Raw genomic sequence first — 27364 nt, 5'->3', positions numbered from 1 at the left:
GGTGGGGGGAGGGAACCTCAGTCCTCTTAGCTGTACCTTCTGGAATAGAGCTTCCAAATATGAAGCTGGAGGTAAAAAGGTGAAGTGAATAAGAGATGCCACTGCCTGTATGAAGTCATAGCCCTAAACTGAAAGCTAAGGAGAGAGGATTCCCCATCTTCTTGGCTGCACCTGCCCAGAGTACAGCTTCCATCACTATTGGGGGGTGAGAGATGAGGTAGATGTGGGTGGGTTGTGGCTCAAATGAGATTTAAGTTTAGATTTTCTTGAATAGATGTTTCTCCATTTGCTTAATACCATTAGGATAATTTCCAGAGACTATTGAAATGTTGTTTTATTAATTTTTATTGACTAAATGAAAAGCATTTGGATATCAGTACCATTGTAGGCAGGTCAGCAAAAGTAGTGGAGTGAAAGCTAGGGATGAAAATTGAGTTTCCTTTTTTGAGCAAAGTTTATAAGTGTGCTGTTATCTCAGGTTCAGTCCTGACAGAAGTGGTACAAGAACCCTGACCTCTTGACTTCTGGCAGGATCTCTGTTGTCCAGCCTCCACTAGCCTCCCTGAAGCTCTTTGAAACATATTCACCCCAACCATCTCCTTGTATTGCATTCTTTGGCATCACATGATTTGGATAATTTCCAGTATCTTAAGATCATACATAAAAATTCAAATGACTTTGTGGAAGTTTATTTCTAGGCAGTTTCCCTGCAAAGCAGATGAATTATTTTTTTCACAGGTATAATAAATTGTTAATTTTGGAAATCTTTCTTTATAAAGAAAACAACTGTCACGTTATTTTCTTTTTAATTTCAATTATGTGCAAGGATACATCAGTACAAAGAAATGAGATAAGCTTGTCAGAACCTGGATGATGGCACTGTCCTTTGGGAATGCCCAGGAGAGGATTAGAGCCAGGTAACACATTAGGCAGACATTTCTGGGCAAAGTGTAGAAGAGACACCTGGGTGATGAAGGAAGAGTGTCCTGAAGTGAGGTCTTGGGGAACCTGCATATATAATTGGCACCATGCAGGTCTGTCTGTGGTTACAGGCAACAAACCAATGGTTCTTTGGAAAACCCCATCTGAGGGGACATTGCTATGTTCTAGGCATTGATGACAGATTTGTTCATCCTACACCTGAAATCCAGCTTCTGGACATAAATGAGGCCCAATAACTGGGGAGGTAGAAACTATTAGGTGGAGGATGAATAATTTAGGTTATGCTGGGGGAGAGAGTGGTTATTACAACATAGTCCTACTCAAAGAGATTTTTTTGCCCTTAAATAAATATTCCTTGAAGGCACATATCTTGTTGCCAACAGAAGAGCAAGGTTTGTTTTTACTATTATTTCAATTTTAAAATCAAAGATGAAAAAGGGTGCCTGGAAAGGACTGTGTTTAGAGAAGCTAAGGCCTTGCATTAATTTCCTGGAAGATTAGAAAATAAAGTGGGAGAGAGGTTAAAGCAAGGACTTGTCTGCCAAGTCAGTTGGAAGGAGGAAGATCAAGGGAATTGTCTGGGATCAGGGAATGGCTATTTTAAGCATATAAGAACAAGAACAGTTCACCTTCATAGATCCTTCTTGGGTCAGCCTAGTGGCACTTGCTACAGTTAACTATGTTGGTAGATTTATTCCTGTATCCCACTGGGGTAGACCTGCGTCTCTCACCTCTGCTTATTTCTAATGTTGAAATAAACTACAAAATAACATAAATGAAGGGAAAAGGTGATTCATTTATTTGTGTAGTTAAAAAAAAAGTTCCAAATAGAAAAAAGACCCAAAGCAAATTGCCAAATTAAGTTGCTTATATAAAAATTTAAAGATGTGAGTATTTCAAAAACAAAGTTAAAAACATGGCACAGTAGAAAAATGGATAAACAAATATGACTGGCAGTGGTTTAATTTCCTTAATATATAAAAAGCCTCTGTAAATAAATAAGAAAAACACTAATATCAAAATATATAAATGGGTACCTGATCTATAACTATTTGAAGAACACCTAACTATAGGCCGGAAATATGTAAACAAACTAATTAAATTGTTAGTAATCAAAGAAAGTCAAGTTAAAATGAGATAATTTTTTATTTTGATAATTTAGCAGACTTTGAAAGGGCAATACTCAGATCTGAAAGAAATGTATAAGATGGGCAAGCTTATACGTTGGGAGAAAGAATAAAAATTGGTACAATTCTTCTGGATAATGAGTTGATGATATGTGACAGGAGTTTTAAAAAAGGTTCACATTTTTCAATCCAGTACTATTAGTTACCCTAGGGAAATAATCATTAAGATTGTAACTTCAAGGGTATTTAATAACATGAGAAGTTGCATACAGTGAAATACTAGGTAAGCAGAAATCAGGATCTAGAACTCTCCATATATATTACTAATAAAATATATTAATACACATTTAAAATGTAAATTATTCCTTGATTGGGATAGTTTCATTTTATTTTTTCTGACATTGATATATCTGTAATTTGGCACACATTAACCATGTCATATTTCCTTATTTATGGATATATTATTATTAAATTAGTATATCTTTAAGAGATTTTTTTATTGGAGGAAATATAACATTTATATTATTTATTAACATCTATGCATGATCTTTTTTTTCTCTGTCTCTGTCTTTTTTTATGTATATGGAAGCTAAATAAATCTAATGCTATCAGTCAATTATTACACTTTTCACAGACAAACTTACTGGAACTCAAATCTAAATATTTCATGTTTAGAAACTTGCAATAGGATTTTACATTTCTTGGTAGATAGAGTAGATATAGTTTTCTTTAACATTCCTACTAAGGACAACTGAAAAGCCTGGACATTTCATATAAAACAAATATACGAAGACTTGAAAAGTGGAGACAAGAAAGCAGACCAATTAGGACCTTGAAACCCAAGGAATGACACAGCGGGGAGTTCCCTCATTTCTTTTTGCTTCGTATATCCCAGACTGCATACTGATAAAACCTACAACCCAGTAACACGAACGAGAACAAACAAACAAAAGAAAAATAAAAGACCCAGCTAAGTCTACTTTCTTGAGTCAAAGGACTAGGAAAGGACATTTAACAAGATAAAACTTTTAGGCAATATTGTTCTACTTTAGTCAAACACAACTGAAAGAACTGTGGTCCCACCCCACAAATGCCAAAAAGGCTAAATAGGGGGCGTAGAGTTGTACCAACTCTGCCACCATGGAGGTATGAGAAAGCTAAACAGAGAGCTGGGAATTTCATTCTTGCCTGGGGAAAACAGGTCCTATCCCTGTGTTGTCAGTAGAGAACATGTGGAGAGCCTGGACATCTACCTCTACCCATCTTTCCACCTCTCACTGTACTGATGTTAGAGGAGGCTGAGTGGAAAGTTAGAACTTTCACTACTACTCAGCAATAATGACACCCCACCCACTGTCATGTCAGTGGAGACTACTTGGGAAGCTATAACTCCCACCCCTACACAACAAGAAAAGCTCACTCCATTACTTGGGTGTCAGTGGAGGCCAGGTGGAGAATCTGTACTACTACCTCCACTTGTAAGTAATGACTCTTCCCTGCCACAGTAATTTCAGAGAAATTCAGAGGGTTTAAATAAGACCCAGAGTCTTGCAATATAATGTGAAAATTGCTTGTCATACCAAGAATCATGAAGATCTCGAACCAAATGACAGAAGGTAACAAATAGATGCCAGTACTAAGATGACAAAAGTGTTAGAATAATCTGAAAAACATTTTAAAGTAGCCATCATAAAAATGTTTCAAACAGCAATTATAAGCACATTTGAAACACGAAAAAAAGAAAGTATTGACAAAGAGAGAGTCTAAGCAAAGAAACAGGAGATATAAAGAAGAACCAAGTGGAAATTTTAGAACAGAAAAAATAATAACTTAAGTAAAAAACTCAGTAGATAATCTTAACAGCAAGTGGAAGAGACAAAGAATTGGTGAACTGGGAGATAAAGCAATGTAAATTACCCAATCTGGAAAAATAAAAAAAAACCCTGTACAAATAGATAACTCAAGAATGAATCTTTAGAAATGTTTAAGTAATCTAAAGAAAAGTAAGAAAAATGAAACAGAAATGAAAAAGAGGGAACAACAATAAGAAAGTCAAACTTAAGCCTTAACATACTAATAATCAAAATAAATGTAAATGATTTAAATAATTCGGTTAAAAAAACAGAACTTGGCAAAGTAGATTCAAAAACATGACCAAACTCTATGTCATCTGTAAGAAACTCACTTCAAATATAATCAGATATGCACATTGAGTGCAAAAGAATGAAAAAAGATACATGATGCAAAGATTAACCAAAGAAAAGCAGGAGTGGCTCTATTAATTTCATATAAAGTAGACTTCAGAGAGCAAAGAAAGTTGTCAAAGACAAGAAAGGACATTTAATAATGTCAAAGACATGGAAGGATATTTAATAATGATAAAAAGAGTCAATTCATCAAATATATATAGCAATCCTAAATGTGTTTGTTAAACGCAACAGGCTGAAAAATACCTGAAGTAAAAACTGATGGAACTGAAAAGAGAAATAAACTAATCCACAATTATAGTGGGAGATTTCAAAATTCTCCTTTCAACAATTCATGTGACAACTAGACATAACATCAGCAAAGATGTAGAAAAACTCAACAGTGCTATCAACCAATAGGATCTAATCAACATTTATAAAACACTTTGCCAAACAGAAGCAGAGCTCATATTCTCTTCAAGTGCCTAACATTACCAAGATAGATTATATAAAATGTGGCCATAAAAGAAACTGCAACCAATTTTTAAATGTTGAAGTCATGCAGAGTGTGTTTTCTGACTACAGTGTATTCAAAATAGAAATCTATAACAAAAAGATAACAGGAAAGACCTCTAAAAACTTGCAAACTAAACAACACACTTCTCTATAGTAAAAAGAGTAACTTTTAAGCCCAATTTTTAAAAATACACTGAACCAGAGAAAAATGAAAATACAATATATCAAAATTTGTGTGACACAGCTTAAAGCAGTTCTGAGAGGGAAAGTTATAGCACTAAATGCATACATTAGAAAAGGGGAAAAGTCTCAAATCAACATCTAGGTTCCACCTCAAATTAATATCTAAGTACCCCTTTTAGCCTAGAAAAAGAACAAAATAAACTGAAAGGAAGCTGAGGGAATGAAATAATAAAGTTAAGAGAAGAAATCAATGAAATCGAAGACAGAAAAATAGAGAATATCAATGAAGCAAAGAGCTGGTTCTTTGAAAAGATCAATAAAATCGAACTCTAGCAAAGAATAAGAGAGAAAACACAAATTACTAATATTAGGAATGAGATGGGATATTACTATACACAGTGAAAACATCAAAAGGGTAATAAGGGAATACTAGGAACCATTCTGTAAACATAAATGTGAAAACTTTGATGAAAGGGATTAATGCTTCAGAAAACATGAAATTTTACCCAATATGTAAGACATTTTGAATAACCCTATAATTTTTAAGGAAATTGAATTAGTAATTTTAAAACTCCTAAAAAAAAAACTCTGGGCCAGCTGATTTTATTGAATTCTGCCAAACATTTAAAGAAGAATTAACAATATTTCTTTCCACTCTTCTAGAAAATGGAAGAGGAAGAAACACTTTCCAAGTCATTTTACAAAAGCAGTCATATCCTGATCCCAAAACCAAATTAAGAGGATATTAAAAAAGGAAACTATAGAACAATATTCCTCAGAATATAGACACAAGAATCCTTAGCAAAATATTAGGAAATAGAATTTAGTAATATATAAAGAGAACTATATACCATGACCAAATATTCCTTTTTTAAAGATATTTGTTTATTTATTCATGAGAGACACAGAGAGAGAGAAGCAGAGATATAGGTAGAGCAAGAAGAAAGCTCCCTGCAGGGGGGCCTTATGCAGGACTCGATCACAGGGCCCCAGGATCACGATTTGAGCCAAAGGCAGATGCTCAACCACTAAGTCAACCCAGGAGTCCCCCAAATATTTCATTTATTTAGATCTTTTATTTCTTTCATCAGTGTTTTGCAGTTTGCACCTAAGCATATAAGTTCTACATGTGTTTTGTTAAGTTTGCACCTAAATATTTCAATTTTTTAAAGATTGTATTTATTTATTTTGAGAGAGGGAGAGAGACAGCATAAGCAGGGAGGAGGGGCAGAAGGAGAGGGAAAATCAGACTGCCCACACCAGGCAGTCTCAGCTATAATTTATGGCTTCATGTCTCCTACCATTGTAATTTTGTTTTGCATTCATTAGTATATGATTTCTTTAAAAGAATGATCTCAAAGAATCACAGTTCTGATGGCTAACATTAACCATATTTCAGGAATAGGATGCTGACTTAATATTTAATAATCCATGTGACACAAAATGTTAAGTAAAACTAGAAAACTCACATAATCATTATCAATTGGTAAAGAAAAAGCGTTTGAAAAATTCAACATACATTCTTGACAAAAATTTTCAAATAGAAATACCAAGAAATGTGCTAAACCTGATAAAGACCATCTACAAAATAATTTATAGTCCACATACTTAAGGCTGAATGCTTTCCCCCTAATGTTGGAATAAGGCAAGAATATTTACTCTCACCACTCTCATTCAATATAGCAATGGAAGTTGTAGCCAGTGCAATAAGGCGGGAAAAGAAAATAAAAACCATATAGATTGGGAAGTAACTAATACAGTTGTTTGTATATGATGATATGATTGTTTATATAGAAAATCTCGAAGTATTTACAAAAAGTCCTAGACCTAAGAATTGAGCAATAAGGTTACAGGATACAAAATAAGGTTACAGGATGCAAAAATCAATTGTATTTTTATATACTAGCAATGAATGCAAGGGTACCAGAATTTGAAATATGATATCATTTACAATTGTTTATAAATATTGAAATACCAGGTGCCTGGGTGGCTCAGTTGGTTAAGTGTCTGCCTTTGGCTCAGGTCATGATCCCAGGGTCCTAGGATTGAGTCCTGCATCAAGCTCCCTGGTCAGCAGGGAGTCTGCTTCTCTCTCTCCCTCTGCCCCACCCCCTGCTCATGCACGCTCTCTCTCTCAAAATAAATAAATAAAATATTTAAAAACTGAAATACTTAGATGCAAACTTAAACAGATGTAGAACTTATATGCTGAAAACTGCAAAATGCTGAGGAAAAAAATCTAAGATCTAAATAAATGGAAAGACAAACCATGTTTGTAAATTGAAAGATTGCTGTTGTTTTAAGAGTCTATGGGTACCCTTTAACTTTAAGGCTATGGATTGAGAGGGAAAGCAGGGGCAGCAGCCAGCCCTTAAGCTACTTGGGTATGTCCCATTGCCAAGAACAGCCTAAAGCCAGACTAAAGCATTACAAAATGGATGCCAGCCCCTAAAGAGTATTTCATTACTTAGTTTTCCTCTCCTGATGATCAACCTCGTGAAGGGGTTACCTAGAAAGTGTTAATGCTCAGTATTTGTCTTCTTTCTCTCACTGCACATACTTGGTGGTCTGGTTTGCTATCTCCAGGATGACAGTAGGCTCTGGATGGCTGTTGATGAAGGCAGGATGCACATATATCCTGCCGCTGCCATACAATGGAAAGGAAGGCTGGCTCCCAAAGTGGTTGGCCCTCTTGCTTCCTCACCTCTAATAGCTGAAGTGCTGAGGGTTCTGCATATCTCTGCAGTGGTGCTGATGATGGAAGATTTATCTTTTGCTCTCTGTATGTATAAATTTTTAAAATATGAAAATAATTCAACAGTGAAATTATTAGCCCACCCCAGGCAGTCTCAGCTATAATTTATGGCTCCGTGTCTCCCGCCATTATAATTTTGTTTTGCATTCATTAGTATATGATTTTTTTAAAAGAACAATCTCAAGGAATCACAGTTCTGACGACTAACATTAACCACCATGTCACTCATAGATATTACTGAGGCTGTTATTCTGAAAAGTAAATTAATTTCCCTTGTGTGAGAACCATCTGAATAACATTCACATTCCTCTCTAGGGTAGGCTGATTGACTCTAGAAAGAACCTGCTGCTTCTATGGCAACATAATGTGCTGAAAGGCTCTGCCCACCCCAACTTCTCTGGCTCTATTTTGTCCATCTTATTGTCCTTCCCTGGAATTAGGGAAGAAGAAAATTGGCTGGTGTTTTGGGGTACATAAAAGTGTCAGGTGCTTTTAGGAAGCATCATATGCTTTCCAATGCACAGACACACACAAATATGCACACACACACATAATTTTCCAAAACACCAGTAAACAGCTTATTTTCTTTTATGTCAGCAATTTCATTATTTTTAATTTAAGGTTGAGCGGAAGAGACTTTCCCCTTCCCCCATAACTTTTTTTTACAACAATTTAAGTGATGCAAAATACATTGGCGCTTTGTTTGGGTTAACAAAGTGCTTTTTTCGGGGGAAATATTAAAATGTGTTTTCTAGAACAAGGATGACTAGAAGAGAAGATAATTTTAGGGACTTGGGAAAATGGTAGTGATTGTGATGATGACACCTGCTATGCCTTGAAGACCTAAATACATATGGGCAACATCTCACTTAGTTCTTACCATCATTGTCAGCCTATTTTATGGGCTCAACGAATTTGTGTAACTTGCTCAGGTTAACATAGCAGTTGTCAGAGTCTGTATGCAAACCAGCTTTGTCTGATCCAAACCCTGTTTTAACCACTATCTCCTGCCTCCCCTTCTGTGATGCCTGGGGTGATGTGATGTTGACTTGGTCCCAGGATGCTCTCCTATAGGCAGCATGAAGCACAAGAAGTGGATAAGAACAAATTCAGTGAGAGGCAGCCAGGCTCACTGATGTTTATTCTGAAGGAGATTGAACCTTTGTGTGTTGGGTCAGATCTACTCTTGTTTATGTCATTGAACTGTCACAGAAGATCCTGGAATTGGCCAATCTTCAGATTTAGAGTGACCCAAGCCTGGTCTCCACTGGATGGTCAGGGTATAATGGTTATAATCCTGGATTATAAAGTTAGCCAGAAGTGGCCCACTCAATGGAAAAATGGGGATGGCACTGCAGGTTTAGTCTGCCTTGTGTTGTCTCTTATCTAAAGGGTTTCTGGCGTCTCCCCTGGGGTCATCCATCCACTGGTGGGGGGAATGGCCTGATCCTAATCCCTTATGGTTCTGCAGCCTGCTCCATTTGGCATTACTATTCCAGTGCTAATTTACAAGGTGGACAGTCTTTGTAGCCTGGGTAGCAGAATGTCAGTCCCTACCTGGCAGTGGCCATGACTTTAGACCTACAGGTTTCCTGTTGAGGAGGGCCTTTATAATTCTGGGGTTTTGATTTAGTGTAACCTTTGAGAAAGGAAAAAAAGAAAAAAGCAAAAGCTCTTTCTGCACTCTCTGGCTGAGAAACTGTGGGCTCTAGTGTCTATTTGTGGATTTGGGGTGGCTGTCTCTGCACTCTCTATAGACTTTTTGACACTGACAAAAAAAACACCCTCATTTCTTTTCATATCTGAAATATTTTCATGTTTATAAATTGCCATTGTCATGGACTCCATCAAACCATTAATGATCACCTATTCTATTCTGTGGTGGTTGGATTGAGAGACCGTTCAGAGTTGAGAGAAAGAAAGGTGTTTTGAAGGTGCAAAAGTTATTTGAGATTGCCACAGGATCAGAAGGGTATTTTGAGAATTCTTCCTTGAGCCAATTTTGCACATTTAATTACAAGGAAGGCTACTGTTAAAAAAAAACATTTACATATATGCTACACATACACACCTTCTATCTTGCCTATAGACAGATTTGAAAATGCCCATTTGAAGAATTCTAGCTAAAACATGGTAATGTAGCATCTTGAGCCTGATGTTTTAATGCAGGATTGCTTTGTCGGAATCCAAGGACAAACTAAATTCTCAGCTTTCCAATAAATAAATAAATAAATAAATAAATAAATAAATAAATAAATAACAAGAGTTATGTGGAGCTGGGACCCTTCCATGATCCCAAGCTTGACCCCAGGGTGGGGTTGGTTGAAATTGGCTTGGGGTTGGGGGTCAGGGTGTCTGCTGACATTACTTAATAATAAGAAGCCAGATTTTTACATCCTGGTTGGATAGCTGAACCAAATCTGCTGGGTCTGACCTGTGACATTAAAATATCCTGCTTTGTAACATAGTTTCCCTGTGGGTTTCTATGTCTATGGCTAGGAGCATCCCAGGAAAGGGTTCTCCTGGGAAAGGGATAGATGGTCTGTGGGCTCTCTGAGTGGTTGGAGGGTCTCTGTTGGGGGCCAGTGGAAATGGGGTGTAGTGGTCCACCTGTGGGGCATGCACAAGCTCCTTTGAAGCCTGCCTGTGGCCGAGATTAATGAGGGAAGGTGGCCACAGGGAGTGTGGCCTGGGCCCAGATTTTGCTCAGCTTTTGTCTGCAGAGGTCAGCACTTTGACAGTGAAGGAGGAAGGTTTTGTCCTTCCTCTCTCTGGCAGCAGGGATGCCTGTGAACCAGCTTACGCCAAGAAGTCTCAGGGTCAAGGGCGAGGCCCAGCCACAAAGCTCTTCTCCTTCTTCCACTTTGACTGGATGTCATTCAGAATAGACTGATGCAATGATGCTGCAGAGCAGGAAACATGCAAAGCAATTATCTTTTTAGTAGGTCACTGGCCTCCTTTGGGAGAAGAGACCAGGGGGAGATGGGAAGGCGGGCAGCTCGGCCTCCCCCAGAGGCTGCGTGCGCAGTAGCTGCATTGGTGATTAATAGCCGTGTCACTTTCCATGAACGTTGCTTTAAGCAGCCGTGTTCAAAATTGAGTGGGAATGAAATAAAACAACTTAAAATAGATGTTTCCTCTATTCCTTATGAGTTGCTGGAATCCAGAAATAGCTTTTCAAATCTATAATTTTAAATGGCATCATTCACAGCATTCTCAGAGCCGTGGCTTTATTTTCACATGGATGTTGCTGTGTGCACATGCATCACTTCTTGTTTTTAAAGAGCATGAAAAATTTGAGCTTGGTGACTTTGAGGTTTTTTCGGCACTGAAATAAAAATCATGATCACAGAGAAAAATATAGCCTTTACATGTGTTTTTAAAGAAAAATAGTAACCCAGCAGAGGAAAGACAGGAAGAATATTGTGCCCATATAGATCATAAACTGGAGCAGTAAAAAGGTCTGGCAACCAGTAATTGCTGGCCAGCTGCAGGGATTACAGCCCTGTGAGCTGTGTTCAGGGCAGCCTGCCAGGACGCTGGCAACCAGAAGTTGGGCCTGGACCATCACGACCCGCAGTGCAGTTGCTGAGTCCAGGAGTGTAAATAGGAGGGTGACCACACAGTGGCAGGGCAGGGTGCCTGCACTGGTCACACCCTCTCAGACACAGAGACTTGGGGCCCCCTGTCTCTGCTGCCTGTGTTGGAGCCAGGCTGCCAGTTTGGAGGCTGATAGTGGCAGTCATAGGGATGACCTCTGGCTGCACGTCTGGACAGAAGGGTCACTAGACTTTAGTACCACTTTTGTCCTGGGGAAGCCAAAGAACGCATCTGATGGGTGAGAAGCCAGCAGGAACCCTCAGCTCAAACCTTTGGGGACTGTCACTGTCTGGGGCCAGAGGGAGGGAGGGAAGGCGGGCGGGTGCTGTGTGCTTTTTGCCCACTTATTTCTTCTAATCCCTGGCAAAAAAACAAAAACAAACAAAAAAACACAACAAAACAAGACAAACCAGGGGTGGGATGGGCTGCTGAGCATAAAGGCAAGGTGGATTCCTCATCTGAAATTCTTCTTCCAGCCCTGTGCTAACTGCCTGCTAGCTCCCACTCAGCACTTCAGTGTTGACCATTGACCTTTTCTTGGGACATCTAGTAACAAGTAAATATTCCAAGGAGACATGGAGGGGTGGGTGGGTGGAGGAATTGGGTATGAAACTGCTGAAATGGTGGGACATTCTATCTGTCACCTTGCTTTCTTTTTCCTGAGTACTCCTACCCAGCCAGCCTGGGGTACATCAACACAGAACAGGCTGGCCTCATAGGTTTTGTTCAGGTATGGTGAGACCAACAGATCAGGGGACAACCGCCATTGAAAAGATAGCTTGTTGCAGTTCCCAGGAGGAGGGGGTATTCCGTGGCATTCAAAGCTATATGGGAAGTACCAGGGATGGTCAAGAGGCAATGGGAACAAGGGGGAAACATGGTTTATTGTGGTCTCTGTGAGAAGGAATGGGGGAGGAAGGACCAGCTGGCTAAACAGGTTTAGGATTGTCTGGTTTGAATAATTACAGAGGGTTATGGGGCATTGGGACTCTGTTGTCTGGTACCTGGCCCTAGGGGACAGTACCCACTTTTAAAAAGTCTGGTAAAGGTTGGGGTTGTGGGCTCTGGACTGGTTAGCTTGCATGTGAAAGATTGACAGACAGAGTAGTTCTTTGCTCTCTGTAGGCATTGGCTAGCCCTGGTAAGGCCAATCCTCAAGGGTCAGGAAAGAGGGCTCCAGGTGGCAATGCATCAAAACATGTGGTCAGTACAGGTGCACCCTGTGCTGGCATGAAAGATAGAAGTGCTTCCACGGGGGAGGAATAACGGGTGAAATGCTCAGGGCATTCCGAGGAGAAGTAGCTCCCTCCTTTGATTGGCTTGGTTTGGGTTTTGAAGAGGCATGGCACGAATGGGAGAAAGTGTCAGTGGGAGGGGAGGGTATTTGGCTAAGCCACCAAAAATACAATGTGTGGCAGCCGAGTGAGGTTGGCTGAGAGCCTTGCCTGGACAGAGGCCCAGGATGGGAAGTGTCTGAAGGGGCTTAGCAGAAAAAACAGTTGGGACACTCAAGTAAGGCCAAAGTAGGCTTTTGAATGCCAAGCTGAAACATTTGGATTTCATGCTGTATGAGCTGGCCAGAGCTGTTCTGTTTTGCCCCCTGGTTCTGTTAATGAATTCATAGACTCATAGAGAATGCCTACGCCTGGCCGTATATCATAATCCCAGAACTTAATTAACAGGTTAGGATGCTGATGTAAATGTATTGTGGGTGAAAAAGAGAAATTCCCTGTGGCAGGGCTTGAAGACTCAGTGCCTCCCAGGCCTGCCGGTAATGTCAGCGAGCAGAAAGGGCTCAGGGGACCCTGGGGAACAGCCATGTCCTAAACGGAGGAGTCAGCAGGCTCTGAGCTCCAGTGGATCAGATCAAGGGAATGGAGTCCAGATTTACCAGATCTTCCTAGTTTTTGAGAAAACCTGGGAAGTCAGAGTCTTGTGTAATCTCCTGAGTTTTGTGAAATTGCCTGGTAAGTCTGCGGCAGCTCACCAGCGAAACTCTTTCCTCCCTAACAACACAAAAAAAGGTCTGAGCCCTGCCACATGGGCTCCTGGTGGTCTCTTTCTGCTCTGCACCTGGCCTCCTAATTGAATTGTGAGAATCAAAGGGGAAATGGGACGGTTATAAGGTGTACCTGAATTAGGAAAGTAAGCCATACCAGGTCAGGGGTCAGACCTGGCATCCCATCCGAAGACCTTCTCTGAGGTCTTGAGAGAGCTATTGCATTGTGCTTCATCTCCATTTCCTCATTGGCAAAATCCATCCATCCATCCATCCATCCATGCATTCATTCATACTGTGTGTGGGGCCAAGACAAACACTTCACACACAAAAACATAATTTGATGGGATGCTTTCTAAAATGGCATTGCTATTATAATTATTTTTTAGCAAAACAAAAGCTAAAAGGTGTAATGATCAGGGGCTTCTTTTCCTGGTGCTGTGTGGATAAAGTTCCCTCTAGCAGCACATTAGGAAATACTGGTGGGCAGCCCTGGTGGCGCAGCGGTTTAGCGCCGCCTGCAGCCCGGGGTGTGATCCTGGAGATACGAGATCGAGTCTCACGTCAGGCTCCCTGCATGGGGCCTGCTTCTCCCTCTGCCTGTGTCTCTGCCTCTCTCTCGCTCTCTCTGAATGAATGAATGAATGAATAAATAAATAAATAAATAAATAAATAAATAAATAAATCTTAAAAAAAGAAAAAGGAAATACTGGTGATTGACAGAGTGAGATGGGGGTGGGGTTACATGCAAGGCTCTCCTGCCCACATCACCTGGTCTAGTTCTCTCTGTGTCTAGAGCTGTGAGCTCAACAGCTGGGCCTCAGCCTTCTTGACCCTGGTGGACACCCAGCACCTAAAGTGGTGCTGACACAGAGCAGGTGCAAAGATGTCCCCCAGAGGAGTGGATCTCATGTGTCAGTGAATGCCTTTGGTACACAAAATTTCAGCCACAGCGACCATAGAAAAAGCTACAGTATAATCATAGCACTGAAAAATGGAAGTTAAGAGAACAAGGACAAATGGAATTTAAATTGACCTGACATTATGATGATGCCACTATTGGATCTGTGATTTTTTCTTACTGGTTTCGCAGTGTTCCAGCAAAAGCTGAGAAGTTTCGCTACAGGCTGTCAGGCCTCATTTGATGCCATGCCCCACTGTTGTCAGTGTACACTGGGGCAGACAGAGGGCAGACTTGGGTAGTGATCCTCAGACAACCAACGGTAGGATGGTTAGACTGTGCCTGGGGAAGCTCAAAAGCCACCCCCTGTGTGTCCCTCTGGTCATGTGTGTCCTTACCACCTCCCACCCACAATTCACAACAGGGACAGGTTATGAATTCTAGACATAGTATGCACGAAGAATATCATGGTGTCCTTCTTTTAAGAACAAATAAAGACCATATTAAAGCATCAAATTATGTTTAAGAAGGTCTATCAAATATAAAAAAGTTTTTAAATTTCTGTTTCCCTTCTCTCCTTGTGATGGATAGATATCCTCCCTTCACTGGTGTCTGAAGCAGGAGGCTGCTCTGCCTGTTAGATAATATAGTACCCTGTGTGCATGTGTGTGCATCCCAATATGCACATGCACCTGTGTGCATGTGTGTGTGCATGCATGTGTGTGTGTGTGTGAGATGGTCTTTCAGAAATCAATATGAAGGTCACAGGTGTTCAAAAATAGGATCTGCCAGGCCCAGGGCTGGGGAGCACCACAGGGCTCGGGAGGAGGTGACTTCCAAAAGGCCAGGCTCTTTGCAATCTGCTGCCGAGGGATTCTGTAAGATTAGTCCCCGGGTGTTGCCTATAGGGATAATCCCAGGCCACTTCAGGAACCACACTGAGGAAGGTTACCATCCGCCCCGATGCCACTGATGCCACTGCGAAATGCAGCAGCTGCTCACAGAGCACAGGATTTACGGCAGGATGTGAACACCCTTCTGTGTGGAACTGCAGGGGAGATTTAGGTGGGCTGAAAGTAATGGCCTGCCCATGAATCTGACAGGAGCACCGGGGTTAGCTTTGCCTCCTTGTTGAGAATGTCCTTTTGAAATATGTTCTAGGATATTGCGCTTGTCCTATTAATTATGTCACAAACTTCGTAAAGCTGAATAATTAATGATCACAGGGCACTTGGAACTATAAAATGCCATGTAAATGTTAAGGCATAAAAATTATTCTGTGTATTAATTAAATAGATAGGATGCTTTAAAAATATTCCATGGTGGGGAAATAAATTTCCAGAAGAGCTGAAAAGCTTTTTTGTTGGATTGTCCTAAGAAACTTTTGATATCTAATTATCTTAATCACATTTTAGGAGACTTGGGCATTCCTTATTCTGAAGCATTTGAAAGGCAAAATGGCTGCTTGACATGTTTAGCTCAGGAAATGAAGTTGCCTATTGAATTTTGGTAAAAATTGTGTCTGCTTGGTTCTCTCTAGCCGGAGGCAGTTTGGTCCTAAAGCCAAGGAAGAAGTCAAGATCATTGAGCACCAAACACAGACCCTTCGGCTGATGCCTCACCTGGCCACAGCCTTGGCCTTGACCTTCGTCAGCAGGTGAGATGGCTCTCAGGGTTTTCTCCCTGAAGACGAGCGTGAGCTCCTGCCTGGCATCAGTAAGGAGTGAGAGGGGAGAGGCAAGCAGGGGCTTCATCTTCTAGCTGCGAGTAGGAAAGAGTCTGTGTTTGAAGTCTAATGCTCAGGTTAAGAGTGATGTCTGACTCTTGATTATCTGTATATCCAGGTGAGAGAAGCCTCAAACCAACATTTCTCCACAGTTTCTGAAAGAAACAGAACAACACTCTTGGCTGTTAAGAGTGCTCTACCTCTGATAAAGGTTCTAATTTAAAGTTTTCAAAAATAGGTCAAGGTGTATGCATATGCGGGTAGGGAGGTAAGAGTCAGGCTATTGAACAACACAGTAATCATACTATAAATTTACATGGAGCTTTGCATTTTATAGCAGGCTTCCATCTATGCCTCTCAGCTATTCCTCCTCAAAGCCCCGGGAGGTTGTCTAGGCAGCTGTGTGTCATCACCACCTTCTAAAGGTCAGAAAATTGGGGGATTTGCCTAAGATCACAGGGTCTGGGAGTAGACGTACTGGGAATATAACTCCAGATTTTGGACCTTTATCCTGTGTTCTCTCGTCCTTATGCAATCCTGCTTCTTAGAGTATTCACTTCTGAGTAATTTAGAATCGGTGTGTGTTTGAAATTTACTGCACAAACGGCTAGACTGGTGCCGGGATTTCTAAAAGTAAGGTAATCGAGAAGCCCTGCCAGTCTGGTGTGCTGCTGGCTTGTGTGGCTGCCTGGCTACTGCTGGCCTGGCCACGCTTCTGCACTGGGATTCCAGGCTTCTCAAACAGCAAGTCCTACAGACTGAACTTCTGGTAACGCTAACATCAGTCAATCCCAGCCACCCAGAAGAAAATGTGAATCCCTCACATCCAATATCTTACTTAAAATATTTTTGAATGCTTTTTGAGATTTAATTAGCATATGAAACAATGTACAGATTTTAGGGTATAGTTCAATGACAAACATATACCCTTGTGTAATGAACGCTCCAACCAAATAGAAAACATTTCCCTCTTTGCAGTTGCCCCTCACCTCACCACCACAGCCCCACCACTCACAACCACCTTTCTGAACTTTATCCCCAAAGCTTAGTTTTGTCAGGTCTTGAACTTCATATAAATGGCAACATATAGTATGAGTATGTATGTCCAGTTTATTTTGTTCAGCATCATTAATGTCTTCATGTTCCTCAGTGTTGTTGGTAGTTTGTTAATTTTTAGTGCTGAGTTGTAACATTAAATGAATAAACCACAATTTTTAAGTCCATTTTCCCAGGGCTGAACATTTGGGTTATGTCTAGTTTTTTAGCTGCTAGGAATAAGACACAATGAATACTCTTGTACAAGTCTTTCATTTTTCTTAGGGTAAATACCTAGAGAGGATTTGCTGGGTAATTAGATATGTGTATGTCCAACTTTATAGAAACTGCCATTTTTCAGAGAGGTAGTACCATTTTATACTCATTTGAGCAATGCATGAGAGTTCTGGTTACTCTATCCTGAGATATGTTTAGTATCTCAAAAGTGTTACCAAAAAAAATCAAGTTGTATGAGTCATCTAAGTCTGTTCTTTTTCAAAATTGTCTTGGCTGTTTTGACTTGTCTGGGCACTTTGCATTTCCATATACAATTTTGGACTTGCTTTTCAGGTTGTGTGTGTGTGTGTGTGTGTGTGTTTAAACAAAAAGTCTGATTGTATTTATCTGTGATTGCATGGAATCTCTTAAGCAATTCAGGCAGTACTGGGTCTTTCAAATCCAAGAAGATGGTTTATCTCTCTATTTATATAGGAATTTAATTTTTCTTAGCATGTTTTATAATTTACAGTATAGAGATCTTTCACATTTTTTAACTAAATTTATTCAAATGGAATTGCTTTTAAAATTTAATTACTGTTTCTTAATGTTATATGGAGATGTAATTGAATTTTTTATATTGACCTCTATATTCTCACTAAATTCACTTATTAGATCTAATATATTTTCTATATATATAATCATATCACATGTACATGAGGAGAGTCTTACTTCTTCCTTGCCAATACTTGTACCTTTTAAAAATCCTTTTTCTTGTCTTGTTAGACTGGCTAAAATCTCCATTACAATATTGAATAGCAATTGTGAGAGTGAACATTCTTATTTTGTTCCTGATTTTAGAGGAAAAGCATTCAGTATTTCCCATTAAGTGTGAACATTCACTGCAGGATTTTTGTGGATGACTTATTAGACTAGGGAAGTTCCCCTATACTCTTAGTTAGCTGAATGTTTTTAACATGGATGTTGGATTTTGACTTAATTTTTGCCTCTATTTAGCTGATTATATGAGATTTCTTCATTATATTAATGGAATGAGTTACACTGATTACTTTTCAAATGTTGAGCCTGATTTACATTCTTTGAAATCCTTGGCCATAATGTATTATAATACCTTTATATTATTGGATATAAATTGGTAATGTTTGTATAAGGAATTTTGTGTATGCTTGTAAAGAATATCATTTTCTTTCCTTTGAGATGTCCTTGTTAGGTTTTGGTATAAGGGTTATGCTGTCCTCAGAGCATGAATAGGAAAGTGGTCCCTTCCCCTATATTTTCTCAAGGAGTTTTTATAAGATTGATATTATTTCTTCCTTAAATTTGATAGTATTTACTAAGAAGCCATCTGGGCATGGTTTTGTTTTGAATAGGAAGATTTTTGATACTCTGTTAATTTCCTTAACAAATAGGATTCTTAAGATCACCAAGTTCTTCTCTGTCAGTTTTTGTTAATTTGCGTTTTTCAAGGAATTTGTCCTTTTCCTCTAATTTGTAAAATATATCTAAGTTGTTATTAATATTTCCTTATTATAATACTAATGTCTATAGGATCTGTAGTAATGACCCTTCTTATTTCTAATATAGTTTTGGGCTTTGTTTAAGGGTCAATTTTGCAAGATGTTTATCAGTTTTGTTAATCTTTTCAAATAATATACTTTTGTCTTGAGTGCTTTTCTTACATTTTTGTCCATTTTCTGTTATTGATTTAATTTCTTGTCTTTATTATTTTCTCACTTCTATTTAGCTGGGAATTAATCAGCTTTCTTTTTCTAGTTTTTCCTAGCTCATTGGTCTAAAACCTTTCTTTATAAAATAAAAATGTATTATTAAAAAAATTTTTTGCTCATTTTGTTTTGTGTATTTTTAAGCTTTGTTATTTAGAACATACAGATTTTGGGTAATATCTTCTAGAGGAATTTAGCCTATTATATTAACTGTTTCTCTTTGTATCTGGCAATTTTTTTTTTGTCTTGAAGTTTACTTTCTCTGCTATTGTTATAACCATACCAGTTTTCTAATGCCTAGTGTTTTCATGTTATATCTCTTCCCACCCTTATATTTTAACCTGTCATTGAATCAACCTACATGTGCCATTATGAGATTTTTATAAATAGCCTATGGCGAGGTCATGCTTTTTATCCAATTTGATAATCTTTAACTTAAAATGTTAAGGTCATTTTTATTTGCTATAATTCCTAGTAAGTCTACCATTTTGCTACTTGCTTTGTTCTGTCTCCATTTCTTCATTCTCTTTCTTTTTCCTAGTGAACACTTTAAGTATCATATTATGCATCCTTATCTTGCCAGTACCCACCTTGAATTGGTATTATACCACTTTATATATAATGTAAACTTGTAAGACTGTAATTCTTTCTTTTTGGGGGGAGCTATTGAGGTTGTTTTTAGTATTTCATTTTATCTCCACTCAGATTTTACCTGTACTTCTTTTCTTTTTCTTTTTCCCAAAAAATCTGGAGTGTGTGTATTTCAACTACTTGGGTGATTCTAGTTAATGGACAGAGTTAAGGACTGCAGCAGCTTTTTAGGAAGCTTCCTAGTGTAACCTGGAAATAAACTTCACTAACAGATAAAAGACGGCAGTATTAAATTTCACGAAAATTTAAATTGGATCAAAATAGCCTGATATAAAACCTGGTAATTTTTCACATGCATGGCAATGGAAAATACAATTCTTCTTTGAATTTTTTGCCCAGTAGTCAAAAACTACAAGCTATTAACTATTACAAAGAAGCTAGAGTATCTACATATTTACCTCTTTGTTCACTATTCATAATCCATGACACAGGAAGTTAATAGACCACATAACAAAGAGTTGCCATATATTCCACATTTATAAGTTTCTATATACACACATATGTACTTGCATCTTTAAGTATAACAGAAGTGTGATATGTACAGCATGTTTCCTTTTTCTTCAGCTCTATTTCTTTTTTAGCTTGATTTAAACTTAATTTACCTTGATTTTTCTAAGTGCTGTATTGCTGCTATTAGTAAACATTATTTTCTCTTGATTTTAGGGAGATACCTTCCAAATGCCAACATCAAAGAAATAGAGAGATCACAATTCTAGCTTAAGGTTTCAAGGGGAGAAATGAAAGGTTATTAATGGAAATTAATTAATAAAAAATCATGGAATCCTAAAAAAAAAAAAGTCACGAAATCCTTATCATGTACCATGCAAAAGTAACACAGTACTGAACAGGACAGGGTCAGGTCCATGCCTCATCAAACTGTCAATCTAATTGGTCCCAGGACCTTCCATTTTCCTGGCCTTCACTCCTTGCACCCACTGTGGTTTCTGGCCTTGCTCAGGGTCCCCATTGTGGTTCTATTTCTTCTTCCTCTTTATTTCTTTCTCCCTATCCCCCATTGTAGCAGGGGGTTGACTCACTGAAAATTTGGTTATTGGAAAGTTGTCTGTGTTTTAAAACAAGCCCGGGGAGAAGCCGGTGTTTTCTGCAACATACTCTGGCTTTCCTGTTTCTCTCTAGTTGATAGCCCCTGGTGCGCCTTCTCTGACTTGTACATAAAAAGTTCAATGAAGCTGATTGCAACTTGACGAAATCTTATGCTAAGTACCTCTGCCCACTTCACACACATTTTTTAAAAGGTTATGAAACCTTGCTTCTAGGACCCATTTCCAAATTCCCATGGATATGATGCTGCCAATCAACTGGCTTCAAGTTTTAGGGTCTGGGTAACCTCAAGTTTGTTGAGTTACATGTTTATTCAATGTGCTGAATCCTCCTCAAGTACAGAGAAACACTCATGAGAGTAGTCTACCTTAAGTGTATGAGTCTAGAGTTAGGAGAGCAGGAAAAACAGACCACCAGCTAGGTCAGCTGGCCTTGCCTCTCCTCCTTTCTAATGTGACAAGACATGAGGAGTTAGAGGTCACTTCGTGGTTAAAAGGCAAGTAATAGAAATGAGGTGGGATGGCTTTTTCCAGTGCACATGTGTTTATATATTCAGTAATTACATGATACCTTGCTAATAGGTTTACCAGGTAAAATACAGTCCTCAAATGCATACTTTTTTATGCATTTTTATCCAATGCATAATTTTTTAGTCTAAGTATATCTTAATACTTAAACTAAAATACTTAAACTAAAAATTATGCATTATCTGAAATTCACATTTAAACGAGTCTCCTCTATTTCTGTTTATTAAATCTGGTGGTCCTACCTGGTAGGCCCTGGACACATGCTAGTGCTTGAGTCAGACACAGTCCCTGTCACATGGAGCATGTAGTGCCTTATCTGGAGCTTGACAGTAGAAGGTTAGCAAGCTACTTACCCTCGTCCTTATCCCCTTTCTTTCCCATTGACTCCACAGGCCTGGAGAGAGGGAGGACTCCTCTAGCCCTTAGGGAGCCCAACCATCCCCACCCTTCATCACTCACATTCTCTTGCCTTTAACAAGGAGGAGATGGAAACTCAATGTCCTTTGGAGCTTGTTCAGTCCAAGAAGAGACGGGACTTTCTCTTCCCACTGACTGCTCAGCTGCTGGATATCGGGACTGACTTGATGAAGTGAGGGCTGGCGTGGTGGGGGCCTCTGAGAAGAGATGATGGGCTCCTGAGGAGCCTGCCAGGGCTTTTCTCCTCCCACCTGTCCAGAGATGGCAGACATGTCCCTTCCTCCCTTTATTACATGACCTGTGTGTCAGGCACCTTTCCAGGCCCTGAGGACTCAGCAGCCAACAGTTCTGTCTAGGTGGCTCACATGGCCAGGTAGGTTTCCTTGTTTTCTGCCTTTGGGCATGGGTACCATCCTTAGGTTTCTTAATTAACCTCTTCCCATGGGGCCTAGGGTATCCAAGGCCTGCTTCTCACTGTCGAGTGCCAATGTTGCCCTGCATGCTTCCTGGTCTGGGGGTACACTGGTGGATACATGGCATGTGGGGTCTTCCTGGACATGTGAACCGCACCCTGGCTGATGCCCTCTGTTCTTATCCACTGACTGCTGGCCATTAATGCTCACAGTGCCAGTTGTTGTTGCCTGCCATCACCTCTGAGACTCAAGTGTCCTGCCCCCACCCCACCAATTACCACATTCTAGTGAGTTTGCCTCCCTCGTGGGAATTATTCAAGGCCCTCCCTCCTTATTACCTCACCGGGGCCCTCCCCAGCTCCCCTTCCTGTGCCCTGCCCCCCACATGCAGCCTGGTCCTCATCAAATACATTCTCCACAAGCAACCACACCTAAATAGAATCTGAACTCTCACTTGACTGCTGGAACCCTCCCAGGGCCTTCCAGCCCCCTCCTTACTGGATAAACTTAAGCTCCCTCCTACAGCCTTGGAGTACCTTCCTCTGCCTGGCCCCTGCCAGCCTCCACCCCACCTCCATATCTTTTCTCTTCCACATTGAGGCTCTGTACTCAGCCCTTGCCCTGCTTTGGCCTTCCTCACAAACAGCATCCGCACCTTGCCTCCACATTCATCTCTCACATCTTTATTTTCCTTTACTGGGCAGTTCATTGTCATCTTTTGAGATCTAGTTCAGGCTATCATGTCTTCCAAGACACCTTCTCTGAGCCTCTCCTGGAATGAGGAGCCCCCTGATAAGCTCCTTCGAGCGGCTGGACCCCTCTTATCATTGTACCATTACTCTTGATTTGTGGTTGTGAATTCTTCATGCATAGAAGTTGTGGATTCTTAATTTGGCATCTCCACATCAAAGAGTGCCTGACTCTCTGCACAGGTTGCTTCAACTGACCTGAATGAAATTGCCTTGTGTAATCACATCACACTTGGCCATGAGGTTATGTGGAGCTTTGCTTCCACACTTTCTGTTGGTCCCTAAAGCATAAGTTCTATGATGTGAAGGAGTTAGTCCAAGAGCTAGCTGGCCAGGGTAGTTGGCAGCTGATACCTCTCCTGGGAATCATTTGGTGGGACTTGCTGCAAAAATGCATTTTCTAGCTTTTAACATCACCATTTTAAGTGTACCAGCCAATGGGAGTATTTGGGGTCTGCCTCACCTCTTATTTCTTCCAGGCCAAATGGGTAGCTTAGGGAGTCCAGGCCGGGTTCCGGCCAGGAGGGGCCACAGCACCATTGCTGTTAGCTTTCAGTTGGATTCAGTCATTATCTCTGGCAATCTGTTTTTATCCAAAATCTCTAAGAATAAAATTATGATGATAACTAACACATATTCAATTGCTTATCATGTATCACACACTGTCTTCAGTAACTTCTTGAACACCACAAGACAACTCACCAAGTTTCTCTCTCTTTTTTTTTAAAGGTTTTATTTATTTATTCATGAGAGACAGAGAGAGAGAGAGATTGAGAGAGAGAGGAGAAACACAGGCAGAGGGAGAAGCAGGCTCCATGCAGGGAGCCCGATGTGGGACTTGATCCCGGGTCTCCATGATCATACCCCGGGCCGAAGTCAGGCGCTAAACTACTTAGCCACCCAGGGATCCCCTCTGTCTCTCTCTTTTTTTTTTTAACTGATGTTTCCGTAGCACCTAGAACTGTGCCTGGCACAAAGTAAGGTTTCATTCATTTTCGTGTGGAATCGCTGAGTGGGCAGAATGATATTTCATGGTTTCAGAAATTTACCAAAGACCTGTCCCTGTCAAAAAATGGAGTTCAGGATAGTTAAGGACTTAAGATATTCCTTAGCAAATGAATGCCACCATTTGTGCATTGAATTGTGTTTTTAATACAATCCTGAAATCTTATTGCCCAAAAGTCTTACTTTGCTGTTTTTATGTAAAGCACACTTTTGTAAATTGAATCCTGCCCTCTCACTGACTTAACGGTTTTAGAGATACTCTGCATTTCTCCTGAATCTTACCCTGAGGGTAGGTTCTAATAATTCAAGCGGCTGTAACTTGTAAACAAATACTTCGCATTTCTAGAGGCATTGCCTATAAAGTAAACATATTTAGAAATGGGAATATATTTTCCTATTATTCCTAATATAGGAATATGTTTTCCTATATACTTCCTATCATATTGAGGAATAATTTTTCTACATAATCCCTACATCTTAATTTATCTTCTGGGTCACTCTGAATTTCTTATATCAAATTTTCATAAGATATGTACCTTCTGGACTCCAACATACTCTGCACACAGAAGGCTTCTCAGTTCCCCTTTGCAAGCAGACATGGGATATGATAAAGAATAAGAGTCACTGGATGCACCTCTCGTCTGGCAGATGGAGGCTCTCATCAGGGCCCATGTCCTATGAATTTTAAGTAAAGTGGGAAGCCAGTATTGCAAAGAGATTTCACCAGCTCTTTGCTAGGAGAGAGTTTCATGAGTCTTTCTTTCTTTCTTTCTTTCTTTCTTTCTTTCTTTCTTTCTTTCTTTCTTTCTTTTTTTTAAAGATTTTATTTATTTATTCATGAGAGACACAGAGAGAGAGGCATAGACACAGGCAGAGGGAGAAGCAGGATCCATGCAGGGAGCCCGATGTGGGACTCGATCCCAGGACTCCAGAATCACTCCCTGGGGCTGAAGGCAGGTGCTAAACTGCTGAACTACCCAGGGATCCCCCAAGTCCTTCTTTTCTTAAAGCCTATTTTGTTTCTTATTTCTCACCCATTTCTACCCTAGAGAATGATTAGGGCTGTGTGTGTGTGTGTGTGTGTGTGTGTGTGTGTGTGTTAGGGAGATCAGCAGGGAGTCATATGTACATTTTTAAAAAATGCTCAGCTCTGAGACTCTCTGAGAATCATTGTAGGGCAGTCACAGCCCGGGAGTTGGGTGATAGTACTATAGCATAGACTGAGAATGCTGTAAACTTTCTCAGGGCACTGATATGCACATTATTTATCATGAAAAGAGCATGATTTTAGGACTAGGAAGTCCTAGGTTTGACTCCTAGCTCTGTCCTGTCTGGGAGACCTTGACTTAGGTATGTGACCTCAGTTGGCCCTCTGTTTCCCCATCTATCAAGTGGGGATATGATTTCCTATTTCATGGGGTTGTTGTAAAGATGAAGTTAGATAATAAATGTAGAAGCTCATTGCTTATAGTAGTTGCTCAATACAGTTAGGTTTTCTTCATCTAAGTGCCAATTAAACAAATGATGGTTTCCCTGTTTTTCCATTTGTCCCAGCTCAATGGTTTCAGTTATGAAGTTTGATAGCAGACTTGCCTATTTGCTGTAGAATGAGGCCCCAATGCAACATTTTTTGCATATTCAGGTTTCACTGAGGAAACAAGGATATTCAGACATTGTGAGATTATTCTATGGATGGAAACAGGTAAATAAATACCTTGAGCCAAAATTGATTTTGTCATTAAGGAAATGAAAAGGCAAGCCACAGAATGGGAGGAAATGTTTGCAATATATATATCTGAAAATGGGATGTTATATAGAATATATGCTAACACTGAAAATATAATTCAACTAAAAATTAGATGAGCAAGCCAATAGATTTAAAAGATTCAAATAGACACTTGACAAAAGAATATATATAATGATCAGCCAATATATAATATATACATGAAAAGATGCTAGTTATCAGGGAAATGCAAATTCAAACCATGAGGATACACTATTATGTATCCACTGGATTGACAAATTCAAAAAGACCAAAAAGACCAATTATTGGCAGACATGGAACAACCAGAACTCTCCTACACTGTGGGTAGGAATGTAAAATTGCACAACCACTTTGGAAAACTGTTTGGCAGTTTCTTAAAAAGTTAAAAATATATCTACCATATGACCCAGTCACTTCCCTCCTACATATTTACTGAAGAGAAATAAAGACATATGTCTCCCCTAAGATTTTACATGAATTTCCATAGTGTTTTCTTTGTAATAGCCCTAAACTGGAAACAACCAAAATGTTCATCAACAGTGAATGCAAAAATAAAGTGTGATATATGCATTGCATAGATGGAATTCTAGTCAGCAATAAAAAAGAGCAGCTACTAATACATGCTACAGTATGGATGAATCTCAAAACAATATGCTGATTGAAAGAAGGAAGACATAACATGCTGTATAATTTTATTTACATAAAATGTAAACTACTTTCTAGTGACAAACAGCAGGTTAGTGGATGACTGGAAATGAGGATCAATCAAGGAAGGGATAGACTGTAAAAAAGCATGAGGCGTTTTTTGGAAGGTGTTGGAAATGTTCTGTAGCTTGATTATGGTGTTATTCTCATGGGTATGTACAGTTGTCAAAATTTGTTAAATGGCATGCTTTGAATGAATGCAGTCTGTTGTAAAATAAATTACCCTCAATAATGTTGATAAGGAAAAAAGAGAAATTATTTATTTAAAGCAAAAATAGCAATGAATTTTATAACATATGTAGAAGATATAAATAGATAGGTAGACAGATAGATATTAAATAATCTCAAACAGTAGCACAATAGATGGGTGAATGAAATGGTAGTATATTGTATTATTGTAAGGTTCTTCAATTATCTGAAAAGTGTTATAACATTATATGAGGGAAGAATGTGTTAGGTTAAAGATGCATATTTTATACTATAAAAATCACTAAAAAGTATACAAGTAACATAGTTAAAACTCTAACAGTGGGATACTAAAACCTATGCAATTAATCAAAAGAAGACAGAAGCAGAGGGAAAAGAGAACAAAGAACACATGGGATAAATAGAGGAAAGATTGCAAGATAATAGTTTCAAACTCAATCGTGTTAATAATTACATTAGATGTAAATGGTTTAAACACTCCTACTTAATTTACAGATTGTCAGACATAATAAAAAAATCAAGACTGAACTAGATGCTTTCTATAAGAAATGCACTTAAAATATAAAGACAAATTGATTAAAAGTGAAAGAATAAAACATTTACACCTGCAAACATTAACCATAAGAGAACTAGAGTGGATATATTAATATTAGATAAAGTAGACTTCAGAAAAAAGAATATTACCAGAGATAAAGAGGAACTCTTTGTAATGATAAAGCAGTCTACTCATCAAAAAAGGCATAACAATCTGAATGTGTATGGACTCACAAAATAGCCTTAAAATACTTGAAGCAAAAATGGAAAGTATTGAAAGGAGAAATTAACAAATCCAAAATTATAATTGCAGACATTAGTCATTCTCTCTGAGTAACTGATATAATAAATAGTAATTGATATAAAAATTGATATAATAAACAGCAATATGAACATTA

General features: G+C 39.2%; 1 protein-coding gene across 4 annotated transcripts in view; it reads left to right on the top strand.

Moving 5' to 3' along the window:
- Positions 1-27364, top strand: part of ACOXL (acyl-CoA oxidase like) — a 353848-nt gene that overhangs the window by 147029 nt on the left and 179455 nt on the right. For 3 of the 4 annotated variants that reach the window (XM_072770256.1, XM_072770255.1, XM_072770258.1), the window contains exon 11: positions 15750-15866. The exons of the other annotated variant lie outside the window; for it this stretch is intronic. In XM_072770256.1, the coding sequence (XP_072626357.1) occupies positions 15750-15866 (117 nt within the window). The remainder of the gene's footprint in view (positions 1-15749; positions 15867-27364) is intronic. 4 annotated transcript variants of the gene reach the window in all.

The sequence above is a fragment of the Canis lupus genome, chromosome 12 (assembly GCF_048164855.1).
Source record: "Canis lupus baileyi chromosome 12, mCanLup2.hap1, whole genome shotgun sequence".
NCBI classification, from domain to species: Eukaryota; Metazoa; Chordata; class Mammalia; order Carnivora; family Canidae; genus Canis; species Canis lupus.
Note: the sequence above shows the minus strand (reverse complement) of the source record. Positions and strands in the feature narration are given on the sequence as shown.